General features: G+C 39.7%; 1 protein-coding gene across 2 annotated transcripts in view; it reads left to right on the top strand.

The window, feature by feature from the left end:
- maco1b (macoilin 1b) overlaps positions 1-22,157 on the top strand; it is a 79,186-nt gene extending 57,029 nt beyond the window's left edge. The window contains exons 7-11 of one of the 2 annotated variants that reach the window (XM_078423450.1): positions 13,352-13,510; positions 14,236-14,418; positions 15,396-15,516; positions 15,961-16,135; positions 17,489-22,157. In XM_078423450.1, the coding sequence (XP_078279576.1) occupies positions 13,352-13,510; positions 14,236-14,418; positions 15,396-15,516; positions 15,961-16,135; positions 17,489-17,691 (841 nt within the window). In that variant the 3' untranslated portion in view covers positions 17,692-22,157. The remainder of the gene's footprint in view (positions 1-13,351; positions 13,511-14,235; positions 14,419-15,395; positions 15,517-15,960; positions 16,136-17,488) is intronic. The other variant, XM_078423449.1, reaches the window with a different exon arrangement.
- Positions 22,158-22,466: the final 309 nt, after the last annotated feature.

Genomic DNA, 22,466 nt, shown 5'->3' with positions numbered 1-22,466 from the left:
AGACTTTTAGTGCCTTTTATAAATATTTTGATCAGGTAACTTTCCTTTAAAAATGAACAGAATGCACTCTAAGCAGAAAAGTGGGCAAACAGAAGGGTATTTTATTGCAAATATAAGAAACTGTAGACATGATTGGGGGGGGGGGGGGATTTTTAAAGAAGAGAAAAACTGCCAAAATCAGAACAAGGAAAAAGTTTTTGGTGCGGGTGGAAGGAAAGAACTGAATAGACATTTTACGACTTGGAACTGATGCTTCTCTCTGTTTAGAGAGAGAGAGTGAGAGAGAGCAATTAAATTTTAAAAATAACAATTAATTGTGAGTAATTGGATGAAAACCAACCAAAATAGGGCATGCTGGGTGTTTCTACATTATTTGTATTGCTGCTAGATCTGATTGCCTGCTTCCAAAAATGTAGGGTTTTACAAATAATTGGGATATCTGTTTATGGAATCAAAACAGCTGTGACTGAATGAATCCAGCTGTGACTGAATGAATCGAATATTTTGATATTGTGAATGAGAAATTACAATGGTTTCATCTTGTTTATTGGATGTAAACGAATTCATAATGCTAAACAAAAAAGAGCAATTCGCCCTTCTGCCTTTCCTCAGTTGTCACAAAACACTAACTTGACCATGCTCTACAGTTTGTGATCTTTAGAAGTATTTAGTAGTGAGATAGATTTTGGGATACTTGCGGATATGAAAGATGGTCGACAAAGTTAATCAAGGCTTAATCATGTCTACTGGAAAAATAGTTGTGTACAAATTTTAGCTCTTAGGCCGAACAATTTGGTATTGGTTTATTATCATGTATGCTGAGATGCAGTGAAAAACCTTTGTTTTATGTGGGCAAATCACACCATACACGAGTACGTCTGGTTCTGAAGAAGGCAAATAATGTAGAATATGTGGTATTAGTTATAGAGAAAATCTAGATTGTATATTTTTATTCCCCCCTTCCCCACCTTAGATTCGATACGATACGATAGAACTTTATTTATCCCAGGAGGGAAATTGATCTGCCAACAGTCATAAAACAAACACACATTAAATTAACGTGACGAGTGGAAAGGATTGGCGATATGCAAAGATTGGGGGGGGTATTGGCCAAGATGCTCTGCAGTTTGAGGAGCATCGTCCCCTCCAAGACCACCTCCCAGTGAATCCAACTCAACCTTCCTGATGAGTTTGTTAATCCTATTGGCGTCCACAGCCTTCGACCTGCTGCCCCAGCACATGACAGTGAAGAAGATGGCACTGGCTACCACCGATTGGTAGAACATCTGCAGCATCTTACTGCAGACATTGAAGGAGCGGAGTCTTCTCAAAAAGTACAGCTGGCTCTGTCCCTTGTACAGGGCTTCAGCGTTCCTGGACCATTCATTTTATCTACCATTCATCTACATAGGTAATTTACCTGGTCAATTAATCAAACAAACTATCTTAAAAAAGCACCTTTGGGTCATCCTAGCCTTTTTGTGTAGTATTCAAACATTTTCTTTGTCCTTTTACAATATTTCTGCATTAGAGGAACATTATACAGCATATGTTGTTGATCTGGTCATATCGTCATGATTTAGTTACGCCAGTAGCTATTTTAGTTCTATTTTCCAACATTTATGGAACGATATGAAGTCTGAAATTGTTCGTCCCACCGTATTGAAGCATCAGTCATTGAAGTCTGCTTCAATTACTTTTTTGTTGCCAAAATATAATGCTTTGCGTTTATCTATATTAGCCAGGATTTCCACATTCATTTCTTCGAAGCAGTTGCTATCAATCTGCAGCCTGTGGGATTTAACCTTTCTGCGTACAATACTACAGTACACCTACTTACGAAAACAGATTTTCTTTTATGTCTTTCAATACTCCCACATTGCTCAGATTAATGCTTTGGTACTTGACAATAGGGATGTTGTGGCCTACAGTTACCTTTTATTTTTAAGAATAGACTTAAACTTGGTGATAATTTGTAAGAAAATTGCAGATAAATGAAAATAAACTAAGCTATTTAATCCCCTAAAGCTGGTTCCCAATTGGGAATGCTCAGTCCCTTAATGATATTGCACTTACTATGATAGTGTTGTACATTTTGTTCAATCATGCTGAGACAATTTTAGTTCCGGAGCTGGCATTTGCATGGCACAATAGTCGGATCCGTGTACTCATGAATTGCACCACCGAGAGAGAGTGTGCTTTCTTATCTCTGCTTCCACATTTCTGCTGGTAGTTCTGAGACAGAGGTTCTAGGGTGACCCATAGCCCTCTCGGGACATTTGAGCAGCTGAATTTCGGTGTTACTGAGGAAGTTATGTTTGTAGAGGTGCCAGCTCCCCATCTACACTCTCAGGTTGACTCAAGATTCTATTTCTCTATTTTGAAAATGATTTAATGAATCATTCACAGTACAATGCCAATATTCCTCCTTCAGATTCCTAAATGTTGTGCAAATTGGCACCTGTATTTCCTGCATTGCAGATGTTTCTATGTTTCAAAAGTGCTGCATCGCATGAAATTCAGGAACCCTTCAGACTGTGCAGGATGAAGGAGCTAGTCATGAACATCAGGAGACGGTGTACGTGGCCCAGTCACCATCAATGGGGCTAAAGAACATCAGGAGACGGTGTATGTGGCCCAGTCACCATCAATGGGGCTAAAGAACATCGAGACGGTGTACGTGGCCCAGTCACCATCAATGGGGCTAAAGAACATCAGGAGACGGTGTATGTGGCCCAGTCACCATCAATGGGGCTAAAGTGGAGATGGTTGAGACCTTCAAGTTCCTGGACATAAATATCAGCAATAAATTGTCCTGTTCCAACCACATTAACAAAGGACTGCTTACACCCCCTAGTTATTCTGTCTTTTCCTCTCTCCCGTTGAGCAGAAGATACAAAAGGTTGCCACCAGATTCGGAAACAGCTTCTTCCCTCTGTTATCAGATGCTGAATAGACCTCTCTCTCATAAGCTATGGGTCTTGCTTTTCCGACCTACCTCATTGTGGCCCTTGCACATTTTCTCTTTTTTAACCTGTCTTTTCTCTGTATTCTGGTTATTTTTCTCTTTGCACTACCTGGTGTGTATCGCTTAGTTCTATTTGTGCATGGTATTATTTTGACTGGATAACATGCAAAACTGTTTTGTACCGTATTTCAGTACACGTGACAATAATCAACCAATACTATAACCAGTGCCAATACATTTTATGGGAAGTACTTGCTCTTGGTAATGTTGTCATGGAATCCTGGAAAGTTGAAGGCCAAATAGTTACAATTGCAAGATTCTTCACTTCACATAATTGCAAAATTATATGAATTTCTAATATAAATTGGTAAAATGTATAAAACGTTTAGTCAAATGTTACATCTTTTCAAATATGGAATGTAAAAATTCAACACCAATATGAAAAGCAAGTTTCTTTTACAATTGATTTTCAGAACCAACATTTCTTCATTCTGTTTTATTGTGTTCAATGTCAGGAGTGAAGTCCAAGGTTTGGAAATGAAGAGATTTTGGAAATGCAATACTAACAGATTATTACTTGAACACTAGTGTAAAACCTTATACTGTCGAACATATTTGTTGAATGTGCTAATGTGTAGCACTGTCTGCGCAGACAAATGTTGTATACTTGAGATGTGAAAATTGATGTGCAATCATTAACAATTTGTTTGAACTTCTCTCCCTTTTTCTTATGCTTTGTCTTCAGCAACAAATATATGAATCTTACAGCAATCATATTGACAAAGAAGCCTGTATGTTTTTTTGCATCATTTCTTTCCCATTGCGCACTGGCCCAAACATTCTTATTACCTGGGATTTGTAACTTTCTCAAGTCCTTAATCTATCCTTATCTTCTTTCATAATGAACATATCCATGAGACCAAATTTTGTTCTATAACCACAAAACTAACCACTCATTTTCCCTTTCTCGTGTCCAGGTTAGCCAAAGTTTATAAATATCCTGTTTGGGATTTTTCCCCCCATTTCTCAGACATTTGCACCTTGAAATCTGAACATTTTTTCACTTCTCCATCCCTCTTCCATCTTCCTTGAATGTGCTGTTGCCTCCTTAATTCCTGCCTGTCTGAAATTGTGATTTGGTCCCTGGCACATTTTTGATAAACTCTTATTGTATGTCATTTATAATTTTGATGTAACTGTGGTAATACTCTCTTCCTCACTTCATTAACCTGTCCACAATCTTGTGATGTGCATTGTTAATCACACAGTTTTCCTCCGACACTCCTCTGCTGCTGAGCAAAACAAAAGGACATGCTTGCCTCGTTCCATTCTTGTCTGTCCAACAAGTAGTAAGAGTATTATCGAAGACTTCTCTTCCAGAAGCAGGTCCATCACCGTTTCTATCCCAGGAGCTCTATCTTTGGTTCATCTACATGCTAGTTTTCCATATGAAAACTGGACATTAGTTTCCATATATGTTTACACATAAAGCTCTGCCACATTAGCACTTCCCTAAGCTATTCTCTCTAAATTGGCAGACCATTTGTCCAGCTTCCAATGCATCTATGAACAAGTTAATGTATTGGGGAGACTAAAGTCTTTGTCTTCAGTTGCTTGCTCAAACTCTGTTCACTGGAACCCAACTCCATTCTTTTCCCTGCCTGCTCAAGGTGGAATCGGACTGTTGACAGCTTTGCTACCATGCCAAGATCAGCTTCAGATATTTACTTCACTAGGATGGTCTTTTACACCATCTAAAATTTGCCCAATTCTTCCCCTGCTTCAACTTATATCTTTGGAGGCAAATATGAGATACGAGTTTTGCTGGCGACACAAATATTCATTGTAGATAATTGCCCTGGAGAGCAAATAAAAATGTTGGGGAACCACTGTCTTCAACTGCTACTGTTCATTTATTACCACAGTGCTTTTCGTAAGGAATCCCAGGATTTGGATCCAGCAGTAAAGTTTTGGAACACTCATGAATGCCCTTTGTTACCCTTTATTTAGATGAGTATTTCAATGGAGTTCTACCCTCCTAAAATTGATTTCATCCGAAACTTCAATTGTTCCTTAGCTAGAAGATAGAACATGGAAAAGTACAGCACAGGAACAGGCCTATGGCACACGATGTCTGTGCCAAACATGATGCTTAGATAGTATAAGAAAATAACTGCAGATGCTGGTACAAATCAATTTATTCACAAAATGCTGGAGTAACTCAGCAGGTCAGGCAGCATCTCGGGAGAGAAGGAATGGGTGATCTGCCTGTACATGACCCATATCCCTCCTTTCCCTGCATATCCATCTGCCTATCTAAAAGTCTTGTAAACGCCACTATCATGCCTGCCTCCATCATCACCCCTGGCAACACGTTCTAGGCACTTACCACCCTCTGTGTAAAAGGAGAAAAAAAATTGCCCCACGCATCTTCTTTAAACTTTGCCTCTTTCACCTAAACCTGACATTCTCTTCCTAAACCTTTCTGTGCATCTGTTCTTTTCTATGGCAAGATTTTCCTTAACCTATCTTCTTGCTCCTAATTTTCTGACAACATTCCTCGCATGCCTTTTGTACCACCTTCTATTATTACTAACAATGCATTACTGAAGCTTCCTGTGTCACGGTTAAAATGCATTGGGTCAAAATAGTGTTTGAGAAATTTCTTGAGGGCATATTCTACAAGGATAAGGTTTTACCAATAAGCAGAAGAGGTAATCATTGATTCCTATTGACTGTTAATACCAGACTTTTCCAACAAACAGTGTTTAATAAAAGCCTGCTGAATACCTTGGCTGAACAATCTGTTGCAGATGCATTCATTGTAGTAGGCACAATTTACAAAGTGCTTCTGTGCAATTATCTTTTCATGCTCCTGTTGTAGAACTGCCATATTTGCATGGACACTCAAGCTTTAGCTCAGCATGTTCCTCCCCATACTCAACAGTTTTGCTTCAATTTGTTATAATAAAGAAAAAAGCTTTCCATTCTCTTATTAATAACGTGTGGCTGCACGTATAATAGTGTTGCAAACTATCTAGTCTGCATTTTGTTGAGCTACTTTGGCTATTTTTTGTCAGAACAATCTGATTTTAATCTTGGCTATCGAGACTACACTTCTTCCCACCCTGCTTCCTGTAAAGACTCTATCCCCTTACTCCCAATTCCTCCGTCTACACCGCATCTACGCCCAGGATGAGGTTTTCCATACCAGGTCATCGGAGATGTCCTCATTCTTTAGGGAACAGGGGTTCCCCTCTTCCATTATAGATGAGGCTCTCACTGGGGTCTCCTCGATATCACGCAGCTCCCCCTCCCCCATTGGTAACAAGGGCAGAGTCCCCCTTGTCCTCGCCTTCCACCCCATCAGCCGTCGCATATAGCATCTAATCCTCCAATATTTTCACCACCTACAACAGGATCCCACTACTGGCCACAGCTTCCCATCTCAGCCCCAATCTGCTTTCCGCAGAGACCGTTCCCTCCGCAACAATCTGGTCAACCCGTTCCTTCACACCCAAACAACCCCCTCCCCAGGTTCTTTCCCCTGCAACCGCAGGAGATGCAACACCTGTCCCTTTACCTCCCCCCTCTACTCCATCCAAGGGCCCCAACATTCTTTTACGGTGAGGCAGAGGTTCACTTACACCTCCAACCTCATTTACTGTATCTGCTGTTCCAGGTGTCAACTCCTGTATATCTGTGTGACCTAGAGCAGGCTCGGCAATCGTTTTGCTGAACACCTCCGCTCAATCCGTCTTAACCTACCTGATCTCCCGGTTGCTCAGCACTTTAACTCCCCCTCCCATTCTCAATCTGACCTTTCTGGCCTGGGTCTCCTCCATTGTCAGAGTGAGGCCCAGAGCAAATTGGAGGAACAGAACCTCGTATTTCGCTTGGGTAGCTTACACCTCAGCAGTATGAACATTGACTTCTCTAACTTCAAGTAACCCTTGCTTTCCCTCCCTCTCCATCCCCTCCCCTTCCCAGTTCTCCCACCAGTCTTACTGTCTCCAACCACTCCTCTGACATCAGTCTGAAGAAGGGTCTCGACCCGAAACGTCACCCATTCCTTCTCTCCAGAGATGCTGCCTGTCCCGCTGAGTTACTCCAGCATTTTGTCTACCTTCGATTTAAACCAGCATCTGCAGTTCTTTCCTACTGATTTTAATCTTGCTGTGTATGCTGAGGAGCAAAGGCGATTGCATTATTTAATGTAAAAGATCAGTATTTTGCTCAATTAGAGCTCCAGATCGGAGCCACAAAAATCAGCTTAAATAGTGTCTGGTGTAGGTGAGCTGCAGCAGCCATAATCACCTGATGGCTTTAATAGCGACAGGGATCTCAAGCTTCAACGTTTCTTTGAGGCAAGCCAGACATTAGTTTTCTTGATGAAATGGGATGAGTGAGTGAGTCACCATACTGACCTGTCATTCAAGATTTGGGTGTCAATACAATTGGACTTGAAAACTCATCTGGCAGATAAAGGTTGCTTTTGATGGATTTGAGCATTTTACTACAATGTGTTTGCTTGACAGTTGCTTTTACCCTAGTGCAATCCTGCCAATGAGAAAGATCACCTTTATGTAAAAGGCAAAGCTTAGCTTGCATATTCCTCGTGTATGTGCGCACCCACGTGTGTGTATAACACTATAAAGGGCCCCATTTAAGATCTCAGAATTGGATGTGGATTGATCCTTGTTATGACACACCAAGGCATTTTTCTCGTTGTCTTGATGGTAATCTTACTATATTAATACAACCTGGTCAAGACGTGCTAAGTTCAAGAATGCTAATGTTGGTAATGTTGTCTGGTCTGCTGTATCCAATGTATTTAGCTATTTGTGGAAGAAGGAACTGCAGTTGCTGGTTTAAACCGAAGATAGACACAAGCTGCAGTAACTCAGTGGGACAGGCAACATCTCTGGAGAGAAGGAATGGGTGACGTTTTGGGTCGAAACCCTTCAGACTGTTTAGCGATAAGGGAAAGGAGAAAAATAGACGATCTGCAGTTGCAGGGGAAGGTTCCTGGGGCGGGGGTGGTTTGGGTGGGAAGGGATGAGTTAACCAGGGAGTTGTGGAGGGTCTCTGCGGAAAGCGGAAAGGGGTGGAGATGGGAAAATTTGGCTAGTGGTGGGATCCCATTGGTGGTGGCGGAAATTTCGGAGGATTGTATTGTATGCGACGGCTGATGGGGTGGAAGGTAAGAACTAGGGGGAGGGGAAGCAAGGGCAGAGCTGCGGGGGACTGAGGAGACACGAGTGAGGGCCTCATCTATGATGGGAGAGGTGAAGCCCCATTCCCTAAAGAATGAGGACATCTCGGATGTCTGGTATGGAACACCACCTTGGGCGCAGATGCGGCGTAGACGGAGGAATTGAGAGTAGGGTGGGAAGAAGTGTAGTCGAGATAGTTGTGGGAGTCAGTGGGTTTGTAATAGACGTCAGTCAATAGTCTATTTCTAGTGATGGAGACAGATCAAGAAAGGGGAGGGAGGTGTCGGAGATGGTCCAAGTAAATTTGAGTGCAGGATGAAAATTGGTGAAGTGGATAAAGTCCATGAGTTCTGCATGGGTGCAGGAGGGAGCACCGATGCAGTCATCAATTTAATGGAAATAGTTTAGGGATAGGGCCAGTGTACGCCTGGAACAGGGATTGTTCAACGTACCTGCAAAGCGGCAGGCATAGCTGGGGCCCTTGCGGGTGCCCATAGCAATGCCTTGGAGGAAGTGTTAGGGGTCAAAGGAGTTGTTGAGGGTGAGGACCAGCTCCGCTAGACAGAGAAGAGTGTTCGTCAAGGGAAATTGGATGGTTCTGCGGTCGAGGAAGAGACGGAGGACTTTAAGGCCTTCCTGGTGGGAGATGGATGTGTAGAGTGATTGAACGTCCATAGTAAAGATGAGGGAGTGGGGGCTCGGAAAGTGGAAGTCATTAAAGAGACAAAGGGCATGTGAGGTATCTTGGACATAGGTCTGGAGAGATTGGACCGGGGGGGGGGGGGGGGGGGGGGGGATAGCATGGAGGTACGTGGAAGTCATTTCTGTGGGGCAGGAACAGGCAGAAACCATGGGTCTGCCAGGGCAGTTGTGTTTGGGGATTTTGGGGAGAAGGTAAAAATGGGCTGTGCGGGGCTGGGAAACGATAAGGTTGGAGGCTGTGGGAGGCAGACAGCCAGAAGTGATGAAATCAGTAATGGTGTTTGAGATGAAGGCCCGGTGCTCATCTGTGAGGTCATGGTCCAAGGATAAGCAGGGGGAGGTTTCTGAGAGTTATCGCCCGGCCTCAGCCCGGTAGAGGTCTGAGCGCCAGACTACCACGGCACTTCCCTTGTCGGCGGGTTTGATTATAATGTTAGGGTTGCTGCAGAGTGAGCGGAGGACTGTACGATCAGAGGGGGTGAGGTTGGAGTAGGTAAGGGGAGTGGAAAAGTTGAGACGGTTGATGTCACGCTGGCAGTTAGAAATTGAGGTCTAGAGAGGTTAGAAGGCTGTTGTAGAGAGTCCAAGAGGAGGGGGACTGGTGGAGGCAGAAGGGGTCATCACTGGGTGGTGAGGACTTCCCATAGAAAAAGGCACGGAGGCGACGGAAGAAAAGCTCAATGTCGTGGCGGACCCGGAACTCGTTGAGGTTGAGGCGGAAGGGAAGGAAGATGAGGCCTCTGAGTACAGACGGTTCTGTATCAGAAAGGGGGAGGTCAGGGGGGATGGTGAAGACACGACAAGGGTGGGGATTGGGGTCAGAGGAGGGCCGGGGAGTGGACAAAGGCCGAGGCGAGTTCTGATGGGGGACAGTGGGTGTTCAGAGAGGAGAGGGGTGTGAGGACTATTGTATGGGTGGGGTGTGGTCAGGGTAACCTGAATGAAAGAGGGGGAAGGGGAAGACCCATCACTACTGAGGTTCCCTTTAGGAGGGGGAGAGCAGTAGCACCCAGCAGAGTTGGGCCATGTGGTGTTGGAGTCTGCATTATGGAGGCTGTTGGTCTGGTACTGAGCCTGGAACTCGGGTGAGGCAATGCCTCCGGCGCGGTGGAGAGGCGAGGGTACTTAGCTATTTGTTGTTGTAGAGTGAATTGAATTGGCTGACGCCTTTGTGATGGTACAGATTTCAGGAAGATTGATCATCAACCATACTTCAGTCTGATAAATTAAAGTCTGATCAGTCTGAAGAAGGGTCTCGACCCGAAACGTCACCCATTCCTTCTCTCCTGCGATGCTGCCTGACCTGCTGAGTTACTCCAGCATTTTGTGAATAAATACTTCAGTCTGAAGAAGGGTCTCGACCAAAACGTCACCCATTCCCTCTCTCCTAGATGCTGCCTGACCTGCTGAGTTATTCCAGCATTTTGTGATACCTTCAGTTTGAAGAGCATGGTTTCTAATGATTCAAAAGTTTACCCTTGCCATCATTGAGAATGGGGATGCTCTTGGGACCCTCGCCCCTGTTAACTAATTATTAGCTACCATTGATAAGACTTTCAGAGGTTTAATCTGATCTCCTGCGTGTTGGATCTACATCATTCATGCAGCATAATTACATGAATTTTTGCTGATCATGTAATCTGGTGTTGAAAGATTGGCAATCCATGTTCTCTTGGCTCTTCTATCAGTGCTTCTCATTTATCCAGATTTCTTTTGGCATGAATGTAAATCACCAGGTTACAGATTATGGCCAGGTATAGTGATCTTGCAACCAGTCCCTACACAGTCCTGTTTTGAACATCCAGATTTTTCACGGTTTATCTCATTTAGCACATTGCCACTTCCACAACACGTGATGGGAGGGGGGGAGGGGTGTGCTCGGCTCACTTACATGGTGCCTTTTAACGTAGTAAAGAAGATCTAATACTTGTATTGCGTAGTTGAAGCAACAGTCTTGTAGGTGCATTACTTTGATTTTATTTGTTTTGAGGACGTGCACAGAGCCTATAAAAAGGAGACAACTTTTATATGGAAAACAAGCAAAGGCCTGTCTATTTGTTTCTTGTTAATCGTATAATATCGCATTAACACAAGCAAAATAACTTTCAAGGATCATCATATTGGCCTTGAATTAATGGTTATAATATTGGAACCTCTGTCATTAAGATAATGAACATTTACAGGAAAAGGCCGTACTACTCATGCCTGATCCTGGCTGATTTGCTCTTTAATCTCAAAGCTTTTTTGCTTGATCCCCATACGCCTTATTTATATGCAAAATATCTGTCTGTCTCAACTTTAAATATATTTAGTGTTGGAGCATCCACTGCCCCCTAGCATCAAGAATATTTTATTGTGCATGAGCTTTATGAGCACATTAAATGCAACAACACAACAGATAAATGTACAATAATTTATCAATTATACCAGGTAAACCAGACCATAATAGTGCAAACCAAATTATGTTGTGTGACCTTGTACAAATTTCCTAGTAGCTCACAGCTGAGGCAGGGATGTGCAGTGTGGTACTGAAGCCTAATGGTTGATGGGAAGAAGCTGTTCTTGAACTTGGAGGTACCGGTTCTCAGGCTCCTGTACCACATCCTCAATGGTAGCAGTGAGATGAGAGCGGTAATGTGGGTCTTTAATGTCAACCGCTTCCTTGAGGCAGCTCTTCCAATAGATTCCTTCAATGATAGGGAAGTTAACATCCAAGATAGACCAAGCAATGTCCAATGACCAAGCAGCTTCTTTCATTCTTGGGTGTGGGAGTGGAGACTTCCAAAGATTTGCCACCTTCAAGGAGGAAAAGATACGTTGAGTCTTAAGCAGCCAACTCCTTATGCTCTGTGCTGTGCAAAACTGACAGCAACTTTTGGCATCCACTTGTGCATTTTTACGTAGAAATCAAGATATTGCTACCTGTGATGCCCATTCTCTTATGTCGTAGAATCCTAGAGTTGCTCAGTATAGAAATTGAATTATTTGGCCCACCACCTTCATGCTGACCTTTGTGGCCATCCACACTTATCCCATTTGCCTGCATTATGTCCATGACTTTCTATATCTTGCCTATTCAAGTGCCTGCCCACTGTCTCTTAAACATAGTGATAATATCTGATTCCACCATCTTCTCTGTCACCAAGTTCAAGATATTAACCACTCCCTTTGTTTAAAAAAATGTCCCCTGAGATTCCCTTTCTCTCGCTTTAAACCTATGCCCTTAATGCTGATATCACTTCCATGGAAAAAAGATCTTCACTATTTACCGTTGTATCTATGCTTCTTATAATTTGATATTCCTCTATCAAATTACCCCTCAACTTCCTACACTTGTAAACTACTTGTATCTAGCTAAATTCTCGCCATACATAAAGCTGTTTAATCCAGACTTCATCCAGTTGAATCTCCTCTGCACTCTCTCCAAAACAACATCTTTCTGATTATGAAACAACTTAAAGTACACACAAAGCTCCAAGTGCAGTCTAACCCAGTGTTTTGTAAAGTTGCAAAATAACATCCTGAATTTTTTATTCTATGCCCTGATCATTAAGGCAAGTATAGCTGCTTTCATAACCCCATCTATCTGTGGTCTATGTGGTGAACTGTTAAAACTTTCACAGATGACAGCAACCGTTACTGATATTAACTTCAAATAATTCTGCACTCGTCTCAATGTTTAAAAAAAAACCTCATGAAAAGTTAAAGCCTTGGATATAACTAGGTTTGCAAAGTCTTAATTGCGACTGAACAAATCCTTTGATCCGTAAAATGAAATTTTGAAGGCAGAGGAACAAAAGAACATCTTAAAAAATCACATACTTCAGAAAAATTGTAAAGATCATTATGATATGTAAGCCTCACCTCTCCCTTAATCTTTTTCCCCACTCTTTATTTCATTTTCTTCAGTGATTTAAATATTCTTAGCTTTTTAATGGCCTACTTTATCTCTGAAATAGCTGATCAGCCTCGCTAGTTACTTGGTGAAACTGCATTTAAAGAGACTTTGGAAATTAGGAAATCAACAATCCAGACAATTTCTTCTTGAGTGACTCTTTATTTTTCCCCACAGGTCCAAACCAAATGCTGTTTCTTTATTGCTGATTTCAAAATCAAGTCTCTTTTTTCCCCCATAATTTTTGACAGACATTACATGAACTGGTGTAACACCAATACAGTAAAGTTACTCCAGCTTAGCCAAGGACCCATTGGGTTTTCAAATGTGTGCAACTAAGTAACCTGCTGCAGAGCAGAGCCAGTGTCTGTGCATGGTTTGGATATGGGAAGGCAGGGACTGAAGTAACCAATTTCATGTATACTGGTCCTGTTGGATTTTATTTTAACTCTACTCAAATGAGCAGAATCAGCACTCTCATGGATAGATGCCTGTTCAGCATAAATCTCACATTTTTGCTTCATGAGCAGCTCTGCAGAAGTTTTATACTAATGAATTTACTTTCCACAGGTTGGAACAGGACATTAAGAAGCTGAAAGCAGATTTGCAGGCAAGCAGACAGTGTGAACAAGAATTGCGCAGTCAGATCAACTCCCTGACTAGCACTGAGCGTGGTATCCGTTCAGAAGTAGGGCAGCTCCGACAGGAGAATGAGCTACTACAGAACAAGTAAGGAATGGAAGATATTTCTGATTTATTTGTGGACTTTATTCTACCTATTTTTTTTCCAATTAATCTGATCAGCAGTACCATAATCTTGTTTGTATATTGCAAACTTAGGACATCCATAAGATAGGATGAAGGGAAAGGACATCAAAGGTGACGGGGCGAAGGAAGGTGAATGGCATTGAGAGGAAAGTAGATCAGACATGATTGAATGGAGGGGTAGACGCTAAGGGCTGAATAGCCTAATTCTGTTACTATGTCTTGACATTATCAAGTCAAGTCAAGTTTATTTGTCTCATACACATACACAATGTGCAGTGAAATGAAAGTGGCAATGCCTGCGGATTGTGCACAAAAAGGAATTACAGTTACAGCATATAAATAAAGTTAATAAAGTTACTATAGTGTAGACAAAATTTAGTGTCTGGAGTTTAAAAAGTTGACAGTCCTGATGGCCTGTGAGAAGAAACTCCGTCTCATCTTCTCCATTTTCACAGCGTGACAGCGGAGGCGCTTGCCTGACCGTAGCATCTGGAACAGTCCATTACTGGGGTGGCAGGGGTCCCTCATAATCTTACTTGCTCTGGATCTGCACCTCGTGATGTATAGGTCCTGCAGGGGGACGAGTGTAGTTCCCATGGTGCGTTCTGCCGTTATGGTCTTATTTATTAGATTGGACTCCATTACTACTTGGTTTGGTTTGAGCTGATTATTTTTTTGCATACTAGATTACATACTGCAGTGCAGGCCAAACAGAAGGACAAACAAACAATCAGCCAGTTAGAGAAGAAACTCAAAGCAGAACAAGAGGCAAAGACTTGTCTTGAAAAACAACTGATGGAAGAGAAGAAAAAGAAGAAGCTGGAAGAGGCATCTGCAGCTCGAGCTGTGGCACTTGCTGCAGCCACGAGGTAATAACACAGTTTGCACAAAGCATATAAATTATTGGAAAATAAACACACAGATCTTTGGACTTCATGTCGCATTCAATATGCAGTCCTATAAAAGTACTCTAGCCACCTATTGCTCAATGTGACAATGTTCAGTTTTTAGACTGGGTTAAATCTGTTATTACATTGTGCAAAGAGCAATGCATTATCATATTTGAATTTTGGGATTCTATCCTATATTACAAGAGTCAAATGGTAAATTCAGAAAAAATGACGGGCTTTAAAATGTCCAATCACGGAATATGTTGAGCCTTCAAATGGATGATTTCAGTACCATATATAAGAACAGACATAGATACAATAGATATTAATGCAAGTGAAGTGATGCCCTAATTTCAACATTAATTCTGGTAGCCAAGTATACATTGACTTAAAGGCACTCCAGATGCTTACAGTACATAATATTTGTAGCATATAGCACATAATCCTCCAACAATTTTGCCACCTCCTAAGGGATCCCACCACCAGCCACATCTTACCATCTCCACCCTTTTCTGCTTTCTGCACTCCTGCTCTCCAGATACTATATGGATGATTGGTCAAAAAATGCCAGTGCAGTATAGATTGGTTTACTACTGCATTCTCCAATGTGATCCGGATCACCATGTTGAGAAAATACTTTATCTTGCAGTATCTGAAACCTGAATAATTTAATCTTGTACTGTTTATTCATGAAAGGAGCAGAAAACTGTTAATAACTTGCCATCAACAATGTACAAATTCGTTTTTGAACGTATTGTTTGAACTTTGTACTGTGCTATGAAAAATGAACAAGATTTTTTGTGCTATCATAAACATAATGGGTAAATTCTAAGCTTTAACACAATATATGGACCTGAAAACAACTACAACGTCATCTTACAGATGTAAAATATTAACCTTTACAACATCAAAGATTTATTTATGCAGTGAATAAATTTACCATTTTGTATTTTTAGGGGGGAATGTACAGAAACTCTAAGAACTCGTATTCGAGACCTGGAAGCAGAGTGCAAGAAGTTAACAATGGACATGAAAGTCAAAGAAGACCAAATCCGTGAGCTGGAGATGAAAGTACAGGTAAATCTTCAGTTTAAAGCATATTTGATGACAGACGATCAAAAGTGAAATATAACTAATATTTTTGCAGATAACCAAATTGAAATTTCCTATCAGTCTCAATTTATTCAGTGGTTAAAAAATGTTATTGATTTGATGAATCAAGAGTAAAAATAAGTATTTTGCACATCTTCCTCCGTATCCTCCCCACACAATCCTGTTATTCTGCTATCATCTAAAGTTATGATTTTATGTCAAGATATTAGAACTGCCAGTGCCTGTGCAGCTTTATAAAATTAACATTATTTGTCCAGGTTTCAAAGATGGAATTAAAATAATCAAAAGTTCACATTTAGCCAAAAATGTACACTTGCACGAAACCAAATAATTTATAGTGCATTCTAGTCTGAAAGTATAATTTGTACATTCTTCATGGCACTTCATGGCTCATTTTCTTTAATACAGGAATTGCGTAAATATAAAGAAAATGAAAAAGACACAGAAGTATTGATGTCGGCACTTTCAGCCATGCAAGATAAAACACAGCACTTAGAGAATAGTCTGAGTGCTGAAACTCGGATTAAGTTGGATCTCTTCTCTGCACTAGGCGATGCCAAACGACAGCTGGAAATTGCACAGGGTAAGAAACTGGTTAGCAGATTGTGTGGTTTATTTCTAAATACTCTGCAATAATTCTGTAATTTGCACAACTGGAATTACTTCACTTTCTGCAGTTGAGCCAATATCCTAGTAGTATGCATGCTTAATGAATAGATTGACGGAAGCAAAGGCACTTGAACCATGGTTAGGATTGCAGGTGGCAGCTAAAATGTCAGCTTGCCACCAATGCTTTGCTCATAATAAAATTATTATTTTAAAATTATAAACCAATTATCCTGTGATCCAAAATAATTATGATACTTGTGCCTGATTCAGCTGAGAGATTGTGAATCAACACAGTAGTTAGACATAAAATTGGATTTGGCCACAAAGGCTTGAAGTAACTTTGAAAAAGGACTTAAAGTTTGTTGATAAAATGAAAAAGTATCTTGTTTACAACAGGATCTAAATCAATTGGGAAGGTGGGCCAAGGAATGGCAAATGGATTGAATTGATAAGTGTGAGGTTGGTATCTTGGTATGTCAAAGCAGGACTGGACTTGCACAATAAATGGTAAAGAACTGGAGTGTTGTGGAGCAGAGAGATCTAGGAGTTCAAGTGCATGGTTCCCTGAAAGTGGCAGTTCTGATAAACAGGGTGGAAAAGAAGGAAATTAGCATGTTTGCCGTCTGTGGGAAGGGTATTGAATACAAAAGTTAAGGCATCAAGATCAAGATAGGCTTATGGGAAGAAATTTGAGAGGAACATCAGGCAACCTTTTCACTCAGAAGTTAATCTGTATTTGGAATAAGCTGCCCTGTGCGATACAGTGGCACAGCGGTAGAGCTGCTGCCTTACATTGCCAGAGACCAGGGTTCAATCCTGACTACGGGTGGCTGTCTCCATTGAGTTTGTCACGTTCTCCCTGTAACTGCATGGGTTTTCTCCGGGTACTCTGGTTTCCTCTTACATTCCAAAGACGTGCAGGTTTGTAGGTTAATTGGCTTCTTGGTCTCTTGATCCTTTTGAATGACTTGCCCTAGATTTACCGGCACTGTAAAACAGCTGCTCTACCACTGTGCCACCTTGGGCAGCTCATTCCAAGTATGAAATACGTTTTGCATGAAAAGATTGCCCCTGAGGTCCCTCTCAAATATTTAATATATGCTAACTTTCCGTTGATATAAAAATATGCAATTTATTTAGTAAAGGGTATGCAGGTGTGGAAGGTTGCCTCTTAGTTCACAATCTTGAATTAAGCTTCTTGATTCTCTAGGGAATCTTATATCTCAATGTTTTGTTGTCTTGTTTACCAGGAAAAAATATATAAGATGTGTTCAGATGCACATAAAGTTCATTTTCTGACTAATTGTGTGCACATTGTCTTTTCTAGGGCAAATCATTCAGAAGGATCAAGAGATCAAGGAATTGAAACAGAAAATTGCAGAAGTCATGGCTGTAATGCCCAGTATTGCCTACACAGCAGCAACCAGCACTCTGAGCCCTGTGACGCCACATTATTCCTCCAAATTTGTGGAGACTAGCCCTTCAGGACTTGATCCCAATGCCTCAGTTTATCAGCCCATGAAGAAGTGACTGCGAGCCTCTTTCTCCTGTCCTTCCTATTTCCTCCCTTCTTTCCTGAACTTTATCGATGTGGTGACATCATGCAAGAGTGTTCTGCAGTCAAGATGACAATGTAACGTGTGACTGTACGTACTAGTTGTAGTAAAAAAAAATACAAAAAATGACATCATGGTGTCGACTAGAACTGCCCGATGGCTGCTTCTTTTCCTGTAAATTTTTAGAAAATTCCCAGAACTTTGCAGTTTGTTTTCGAAAGTCTGGTCAGTGCATTGTGACTTCTAAGTTTATTTTTCTTTCTTTCTTATTTTAATTTGATTTCCTCTTGAAGATTTTTTTTTTTAAAGCAGATCTGCAAACCCACACATGCATAATGACAGGGTTGGAAACTCGGCAATAAATTTTAGATTGATTTTGAATCATTGTTGCTGACTAGCTCTTTCACTGGCCCATTTAATCTATTGAATATCATACAACATTTCTCACACAAGTGTAGGAGTTAAGAGCTTTCAGTAAACTTCCTACAAGATAATGTGCATCGGTCACCTCAGCCCCTCCATGTTTAATGTTAACTTACACTTCTAGCTCTAAACCTATCTGGTGCTGTTAAGTATAGTAAATATTTTAACAGTTTCATGACATGCTGGAAATGTGTATTAATTCCACATTAATCACATGGAATAAGGCTGGAATTCAAAAAGGGAAGGGATGCACTTAGTGCAAGTGTTAGGGATATATGCAGTGCCAATTAGACATTGAATTAGAAAATGAAATCTGTTAATTAAGATGTGTTGTAATTTGTTTATATCCAACTTCTAGATCCTGCTTTCAATTGGAAGTTATCCAAAATAGGCCTAAAGATGCCCAGAGAGAGATGCTCAACCATTTATTGAAAACTGAAGTTATTTGTGTGAGGAGACTCATCAACACTCACATCTGCAAGTTATGGTTTCTCTCCTTCCCCAGCATTTACCCACAAAATATAATACTTTTCTGATATTAAGCTTGTAATTCATGGCATCCTAACAATATGTTAATGAAGCTAGTATTATTGCAGTAGGAAAATCATTAGAGTGCCATTTCTCGTGAATTATTTTCTTTCAAGACATTGTAGAAATGTCCATGTCGTTGAAAATGACTATGGTGGAAAATGAGTGGAGTGGTTTGGATGCCAGGATTAGGTTTGATACCACATTTGACCATTTTGGTATGATACATCACGGAAAACCTGAGTATTTTTCCAAAAAGGGCTTCAGTGAATGGGATATAAATGCATTACTACCATTTTGTAGCAATCTACTGTTTTACTTGTGTAACTGGACAGTTTAAAAGGCTATGATTATTTACACAACAGGTTAAACTAAAATTACCCATATAATTCTATATATAAAAATGCATAAATTTATTTGAACAAAAACTGTCATAAAGCTACAGAATGCCAAGTTAATTGTCATAAAATTTGGATTGGACCTTGGCGGTTGTTTACCACCATAACCAGAGGGGAAGTCACATGATTTGTTTTACAGTAAAATTTATTGAAATAAACCCCCCTAAAGGTGCCATTCCTTCATCAATGGGAGGATTAGTAAGGTATACATTTGTAAGTAACTGATTAGCTAAAGTACTATCAAATTTCTTTTTAATGTTGCTGTTCTTGAAAGTATGACTATTACTTTTATACCACACAAACACTGCTGTGATTGTCATATTAACAACAAAACTCAGTTTTATTAAAATCATTTTAAGCATTCTAGAATATTTCACATGTTACCATTTAGGACCTAACTATCCTAGACTTTAGGACAAATTGGACCAAACCTGTAATTAATGGTAGGTTTTAATGGGTAACAACTTGAAACAAAGCCTCATGATTTAGAGAAATATTTTTATGTTTGATTCAAAATAGTAGTAATCATAGTGCCTTCAAATTTGTAGTCAGAGGAAACCACGTTTTCAATAATGCTCTCATTCTTTTCCTTTGTCATGTTGAAGGGTCTAACTCAAATTTTCAAATATCTCCAGTGAAGACTACTTGACACATTTGAAATTAATGAATTGTGCTTTATATAACCTTCAGTTATTGACACAGCTATCTTATATACTTTACATCACTGCCTCAATTTTAAGTATTATTACTGATTTTTGTTTTGTTTTTTTGCACAGGTCAGCAGCGGAGTTATTGAATATTGTCTCTCATTTACCACTTAGCATTAGTGTTTATTTGAACCCTTAATTTCATTCAATTTGAAGATTGTTGAATTTACAAATTGGACATTGCTAGATCTGCAGAATGAAATAGTACAAATAATCATGATTCATCAGTTAAGGACAGGTGTTAATTAAAACTGGATTAAAGACAGGCCTCTACTTTCTATTAGATATTTACTGTACTACACACAACTTGGTGCAGAAGGCAAAATACAGACCAAATAGTATGTAAATGTATCCTGAAGGAAGAATTTCCAATGTACATGCTGACCTGATGCTGAGATCCATTTTAAGTTCTTCAAACTTTAAATGCTTAATTTTCTTCTCATGAGGCATCTACATTGTCATTACCAGAACAGTATACCAGAATATGATTTGTTATGAGTGAAATGGAGGAAGGCAAAACATTTTCTATTGAAAGATAAATAATTTCTGAAACAGGCATGGATTTACCAGTGAATACCTTGTTTAAAATTATTTTTATGTTAGGCTTGAACATAATCTCATTTAATTTGAGTTCATCCTAGTCATCAAAGACATAATTTGTTTTTAAATAATGCCAGAAAAGGCTTTTGCTTAAGTTGTTACTGAAGTACACAATGTTTTTATTTTGAAATGATTGCTATCATTTAATAGCACATCATAGGTGCTTAAAATGAATATATTTGTATATGGATCAAAGTAAGAAATGATGAAAGGTCCACCTTGCATTCATCTAATTGCCCCAGCCTAAAATTAAAGTCTTTGACCATGTAGTCTTGTGCATTGAAGTTGATTTTCAATTTTTACTGTCCAATAAAATGTCTTTGTCTAAAAGACATGATAGACTCAAACAATTGCCATTTTGCAATTCCCTTCCCAATCCAATGTTTACTCAATTTAATGAAAAACACATTTGAGAGCAAGCAAATATTTGGCAGATCTTTACCATGTGGTATTGTGAGACTAGAATTCAGTTCAAATCCTGTAGAAGTTGATTTTAAAAATGTTTAACTCTGAAGCATTTTTGATTATCAAAGGAATGTAGTCCAGTGGTCCATATCATATGGATTTATTTTGCATAATTCTAAAGTACAACCATATAGTGTCGGCAAAGTCTATTCCAGTGTTGTAGGCACCTTCATGTATCAAGCTGTTTTCAAATTCCAACTCGTAATAATCATATAGGTGGGAAGTAGCTATTCAGCAGTTCCCATGAAATGATCATTGGTCCTGGTGAGTTACAATGTCATACAATTACTTTTCCAAAAATGAGCATTCAAGATTTTAAGCAGTGTTCTACAATATTGAGTATTGATTATACTGTGATAATGTCCCAATCTAATCCAAATGGAACCATGACCAATATCAGTCACGTCTTCACAAGGCGTACAAATGGTTTAAATAAAATTGTTTAAAATGCATCCAAGTAAAATGTTCTGGTCAGGAGCTAACTTTTTACATTGTTCTTGTCCATCTAAATGGATGTGTTACCTTTTATAACCTTGGAAAACTATATAGTTTTGTAAGCTAAACTAGTAGCACTGCTGCTGCATTTTAAGATTTTGAAATCTACAAATGTATGCAGTAATTCTTAATGTCTAAATGTCACTTTCCCTACCCACATTCCTCTCTTAATTTGGATGCTTATTTTGCATTTTGAACTATTACAACAGTACTTTGTATGCTTGCAGTAGATTCCGAATGGGTTATCAATTTCCAGATTTGTTTTTTTTCCGCAATTTTTTTGTGCTTGACTGATGTATACCCCTTGGTTCAAAATGGACACCCTGTTTAAATGACAAATTAGGGGTTTTCTAAGGACAGGACTCTGTTGCAACCAGCAAATATTGCTAAATTATTTTTCTTTGACTGAATACTAGCTTAAGCCAGATCAGAATGGCTTTGGCTGCCATTTTCAATTTTGAATCACCTTGTATAATTGTCACCATAAACAATGTTGCAGAAAATTGTCTCATGGATTCTTTGAGCATTGTGCAGAACATGAAATATTGTCACTGACTTTTTTTGTGTTGAAGTTAACAACAACCCCATCTCCACTTGTTGCCATTTTGGCACTTCTTTATATAACTGGTCTTGGCTGCATTCTCTTTCTGTGGGGTTTACAAGGAATAAATGTTTTTCTTGCAGATGGATTCTGCTGTGTTTCATTAATTGCAAAATTCATAGCTGAGTACATTCGCAGTAATTGGTGCAAGAGAAATGATATACACATTTAGGTTAGATGACCAGATACTGTCCATACCTAGAGATTTGGACAATTATGCAATACTGTTTGACTAAAAACAACAGTGACTTAACTTCTACTTTAAACACACAACTTTTCCATTGAGCGGAGTGTAAGTAATTGGTTATCTCTTGGGTAAGGACTGCGCAATCTGAAGCCTGAATTTATTTCTTGATTGAAGTTAATCTGTTTGATGTCCATTAAAAGCCAGGTATCGGATCCCATATTCAGATAGTGTCAGTATATGAAGCATTTATCTTGAATTTCAAACTGTTGGAATATAACAATTTTAATCCTGTTTAATTAAAGCATATTTTTTTGGGTTAGTATATCTTAGCCACTGTATCATTCT

This window comes from Rhinoraja longicauda, chromosome 27 (genome assembly GCF_053455715.1).
Source record: "Rhinoraja longicauda isolate Sanriku21f chromosome 27, sRhiLon1.1, whole genome shotgun sequence".
NCBI lineage: Eukaryota > Metazoa > Chordata > Chondrichthyes > Rajiformes > Arhynchobatidae > Rhinoraja > Rhinoraja longicauda.
This window is presented reverse-complemented; position numbering and strand designations above follow the sequence as displayed.